This window comes from Lycium barbarum, chromosome 9, assembly GCF_019175385.1.
Source record: "Lycium barbarum isolate Lr01 chromosome 9, ASM1917538v2, whole genome shotgun sequence".
Classification (NCBI taxonomy): Eukaryota; Viridiplantae; Streptophyta; class Magnoliopsida; order Solanales; family Solanaceae; genus Lycium; species Lycium barbarum.
Genome location: NC_083345.1, coordinates 5790659 through 5796213, shown reverse-complemented (window position 1 = coordinate 5796213; position 5555 = coordinate 5790659). Strand labels below are relative to the sequence as shown.

Here is a 5555-nt window from a genome sequence, read left to right as displayed (position 1 = left end):
TATCAAAGCCCCAAGGCATACGGATTTCATGTTATTATGAGATGATTTTATTCATAGAGATTTCCAAGTACATGAGCTTTATGTTATTATGAGATAATTGAGCTTACTTTACAATTTCTTAATTTCCTTCAATGTTGGTAATCTCACCTTATGACCCTTGTTCTTTCAAGGTGGGATAAACGATGATGATTGATCCATAATTTAAACGGAGGCTACCGACCTTACGTTACTCCGATATAGTTGTGGCTTTTGATTGGGCTCTCATGCATGTTTTATATATATGTATGTATTTTCTCACATCGCGCCGCGTTATAGTCGGCGGGGCATGGCACATAGATGTGCACACCACTGCAGTGGGCATGTTATGATATCGCTCCGGACGCCGGCTAATGACGATACCACCGAGCCTTAATGACCGGGCATGCTACTATATATAACATCGAGCCTTAATGGCCGGGCATGGCACTATATATATGTATAAAAATATTTTTTTTAAGAAGTATGCATGACATTCGCCTCAAGAGGCATCTAGACGTACAGGTTATCTCTCTCTTATTTCATGTTACTTTCATATCTGTATTATGTTGTTATCCATGCCTTACATACTCAGTACATTATTCGTATGACGTCCCTTCTTGTGGACGCTGTGTTCATGCCCGCAGATTTAGGTAGTCAGGCGAGCAGCCCAGCACGGTAGGATCTTCCCTCAGCTGCAGTTTGTATGCTCCACTTGGTTCGGAGCCGCAGTCTATTTTGGTATGATATTTTGATTTGTACATATAGGTATGACGAAGCCTTGTCCCGTCCTTCCTATAGTTTATATTCCATAGAGGTCTGTAGACATTTGTACGTAGTTAGTAAGTTAGGTAGCCTTGCCGGCTCTATGATACTCGTGATGTTGTAGCGACCTGTTGGTTCGCATATGCACATATATGTTGGATTACCAGATATTTTTATGTTGGGCCCTTTTTGCGTGTAGGTATTCTTTGAGTTATGTTATATGTTGTTCAAGGTAACTGTTACGTCAGGTGGTTCCCGGCCAAATGGGTCGGAGCCCGTCATGCCCCTCGTTGGGGTGTGACAGGTAACCCTAATAAATAGTTTCTTAAAGAGAGTTCTAAGTTAATAAAGGCCAAGTAAAATGGAATGAAGGGAGGGTTTAATTAAGGAGTTGATATGAACCGATTTGGACAATTTTTGAAGCAACAAATGTATTGCTGAAATTTTTGTTTTTGAAGTTCTGTAAGGATTTGCAAACAATTTGTACCAGTTATGACCCAATCAAGACTTGTGGCAAGACACAAATCCATCAGAACTTTTAACGATCCACCAGGATCTTGTGGACCAATTTGTAATAAGGTTATGACATAATTTGTACTTAAGCCTTTATGATCCGCCCAAATTTGCATAAGGCGAGACAAATCTCTGCCCATCCATCTGAACCTCTGAAATCCACCAAAACTTATGAGTCATTTGTTTCTCAAAGTTATGACACTATTTGAACTAAAGTTCTGGCAATCTGCTAGGACTTGTGATAAGGCAAATATTTGCTTATCCATCAGAACTTCTAATGATCTGCCAGGACTTACTATCATGTTTTGACACACGAACTATTTTTACAATATGAGTCAAAACTTAAAATAGTGGCACAAAGATACCTATTTACACAAGTCAAAATGCAATATATGAGGATTGAAAATGTTGGGCACGGGCAACGCTTATCTAGTCTTTATATATGCAATTGTATGCTCTACTCGTTCATTTGTTGTCTTAATTTTAACTTTTCTTCAGTTACCAATAAAAATATTAGCTTTTGTTTTGCTTGTCTCATTTCATTTCTTAGAATTGCATCAGGTCATAATTGAAAAAGAAAAAGAACATGAAAGAAGAAGAGGGGGACAGGGGTGGTGAGTGGTGAGTGGGGAGTGAAATGTAAAATGTGTAAATGGATCCACTATTCAAGTGTCAGAAATAGAATGGAGCTTTTTTTTTTTTTTTAATTACCTATGAAGTAGAGGAAGGGAAAATAGAAAGAGAATTATAACTTAGAGATTCGAACCCTCACTAATAAGATAATTGATTTACTAAATAATTATGGAACGGAGCCCCACACAATTATTGTTGTAAAAAATTTCCCTTTTGGCTCACATTAAATACAGTGCTAGCTTTCTTTCTTTTCCCAAAATCTTCTCTCTCCGCTGCTACCCGACCAGGCTTCACTTTCGGTCCTTCACTGTAAGTCTCTCTCTTGTTTATTGTCTGGTGCTATTTCTCTCTCTTTTTTTCCTAGAGAAACCCAAAAATTTCTGCAGGTTTAGTATAGACTTATAGTACCCTTTTCATTACTAGTATAGAGATAGATTGGATAGAATGAACTAACTAGCTTAGGCCGCAGATCCACCTGGTGGGGAGTCTTATTAGAATAGAAAAGATATCTGAAATTTCTGTGTATATTTGATGATCTGTAAAGGCTACAAGATTCCTATAAATAGCAAAAGAAAGGAATCTGAATTTAACTACCACATCTCAGACGCGTAAGGATCTGTCCCTTGTTTCTTAATTATGCTTCACGACTTTGTTTTACATGTAGTTTCTTTAGTAAATACAAATGTTGGGCAGAGGCGGAGCTAGGTAGGCTTCAAGAGGTTCATTCGAGCCCCTCGGTAAAAAACTACAGTGTATATATAAGATTAAAATTATTTTTTAGGTATATATATATAGTAGATGTTGAATCCCCTTGGCCTCTTCATTTATTTACTTCTTCATGAACCCCTAGATGAAAATCCTGATTCTGTCGTTGATGTTGGGCATACTTTGCAATAGCCTTATATTAATAAACTGTTAGAGCAAAATTTTCAAGAAAAAAAGAGGCTTCAATGCGAGAAAGCCCGTGATGACTGAGATGAGAAGAACAAGAAGAGCGTGGAGGGAGACTTCCGTGTTCAGTGGTAGAGGATTTTAAAGAGATTGTTAGTTTACTATAAGCTAAAGTCTAAATATTAGTACAATCTATATAAGGTAAATCTTAATTTAATAAACAAAATTTTAATTGTCTTAAAGTCATAAGTATTAAGAAAATAATTAAATGATATTCGTCCACTGCGAAATCTATTTTTAAAGGGTAAAAAGGTTAACATTTTGCTTGGGTTCGTGCTTTTATAGATAACTAGATCTTCCAACTAGGCCAATTCAGAAGCAATAGAGAATATGGACATGAACAAAGTTGGGCCAGTGGGAGGACGTAGAGGTGGAACCATTTGGGATGAAAAGGGACGAGACCAAGTTGCTGGGATTTATGTTTCCTACAGCGAAGACACAGTCTATTCACTTCAGTTCTTGTTCTATGAGAATGGCAAGTTGATTCAATCAGACAAGCATGGTGGTGATCGCTGTGAGAACTTCTATGCAGTTGTCTTTGATTATCCATCAGAGTTTCTTACTTCTCTAAGCGGTTCCTACGACGACAATGCGTACTCTCCAGTTCTGCAAGCTATCAAATTTAGCACCAGCAAGGGTTCCTATGGACCATTTGGACTTGTGAAGCCTTCATCTGATGCCAAATACGTCATATCTTCATCTGCTGCCAAACACTTCACCTTTCAGATAGGAAATCACCGTCTTTTTGGTGGTTTTCATGGCACCAAGACTAAGTATGCCGTTGAGAGTATTGGTATCTATGTGAAGCCCATCATATCCTCCATAATCAACTTGAAAGATCTTCGAGTGAAGGATGAGAAAGATGTTTAACTCACCTTCCACAAATTTCCAAATTATGTTGTTCGTCTTAATTAACTCTATGCTTACTTATGGTTCTACTTTTGCACAACCGATCTACTGCTTGGTGTTTGGTTATTATGTAAGGTTTATTTCTTGAGTTTGATTACACTGAGTATGTTGTTGTGTTTGTATTTCTTGAGTTTTATATTGTAAAAACAAGTTATTGTAAGATGGTTAAGCTCCGTCCGCTATGATATTGAGGTAAATCGCTCCCAGTTTTCATTGTCATCCTCATTATTTGGTAAAAATTATCTTCAAGATCTTTTAATTTAACCAGATGGAGAGTGGTGAATAACGGTGTCTTTTTATGTTAAAGTACAATTATGAGAAACTTTTGAGCAGGGAGGAGTCTATTTAGATTTTGTAGAGAAATATAGCAGAAGAAAAAGTAAATCGAAGAGACCTTCTGCTAGCCCAAGATCGTTAACTGAGATCGGAAGATTCAACTAAAGAAGAGTAAGTTTTGGAAAGGAGAACTTTGTAATGGAAGAAGGCTCTCTTGAATTGGCTTGAATGATTTTCAATTGGGTTGATTAGAAATGCATAAGATCATCCCTATTTATAGTTGTCTATAGATGATTCTAGTTACTCTTCTAGATACATCTGCAAGAAAATTCTAGCAACTTTTATGTTTTAGTAATACTCTAGAACATCTAGATATTTCTATAAGATAATTATCTAAGATGCTACACTAGACCATTCTAGATAATTTGTAATAAGCCCGTGATGACTGAGATGAGAAGAACAAGAAGAGCGTGGAGGGAGACTTCCGTGTTCAGTGGTAGAGGATTTTAAAGAGATTGTTAGTTTACTATAAGCTAAAGTCTAAATATTAGTACAATCTATATAAGGTAAATCTTAATTTAATAAACAAAATTTTAATTGTCTTAAAGTCATAAGTATTAAGAAAATAATTAAATGATATTCGTCCACTGCGAAATCTATTTTTAAAGGGTAAAAAGGTTAACATTTTGCTTGGGTTCGTGCTTTTATAGATAACTAGATCTTCCAACTAGGCCAATTCAGAAGCAATAGAGAATATGGACATGAACAAAGTTGGGCCAGTGGGAGGACGTAGAGGTGGAACCATTTGGGATGAAAAGGGACGAGACCAAGTTGCTGGGATTTATGTTTCCTACAGCAAAGACACAGTCTATTCACTTCAGTTCTTGTTCTATGAGAATGGCAAGTTGATACAATCAGACAAGCATGGTGGTGATCGCTGTGAGAACTTCTATGCAGTTGTCTTTGATTATCCATCAGAGTTTCTTACTTCTCTAAGCGGTTCCTACAACGACTATGCGTACCCTCCAGTTCTGCAAGCTATCAAATTTAGCACCAGCAAGGGTTCCTATGGACCATTTGGACTTGTGAAGCCTTCATCTGATGCCAAACACTTCAACTTTCAGATAGAAAATCACCGTCTTTTTGGTGGTTTTCATGGCACCAAGACTAGCTATGCCGTTGAGAGTATTGGTATCTATGTGAAGCCCATCATATCCTCCATAATCAACTTGAAAGATCTTCGAGTGAAGGATGAGAAAGAAGATGTTTAACTCACCTTCCACAAATTTCCAAATTATGTTGTTCGTCTTAATTAACTCTATGCTTACTTATGGTTCTACTTTTGCACAACCGATCTACCGCTTGGTGCTTGGTTATTATGTAAGGTTTATTTCTTGAGTTTGATTACACTGAGTATATGTTGTTGTGTTTGTATTTCTTGAGTTTTATATTGTAAAAACAAATTATCTTCAAGATCTTTTAATTTAACCAGA

General features: G+C 36.8%; 2 protein-coding genes across 2 annotated transcripts; both read left to right on the top strand.

Annotated features, from left to right (window-relative positions):
- The first annotated feature begins 2078 nt into the window (after positions 1–2078).
- On the top strand, positions 2079–4005 carry LOC132610603 (inactive protein RESTRICTED TEV MOVEMENT 1-like). Its single transcript, XM_060324919.1, has 2 exons — positions 2079–2235; positions 3163–4005. Exon 2 carries the CDS (start codon positions 3208–3210, stop codon positions 3745–3747), a length of 540 nt encoding a protein of 179 aa, XP_060180902.1. The 5' UTR covers positions 2079–2235; positions 3163–3207; the 3' UTR covers positions 3748–4005.
- Positions 4006–4478: 473 nt separating this feature from the next.
- Positions 4479–5555, top strand: LOC132610604 (inactive protein RESTRICTED TEV MOVEMENT 1-like). Its single transcript, XM_060324920.1, has one exon. It carries the CDS (start codon positions 4818–4820, stop codon positions 5331–5333), a length of 516 nt encoding a protein of 171 aa, XP_060180903.1. The 5' UTR covers positions 4479–4817; the 3' UTR covers positions 5334–5555.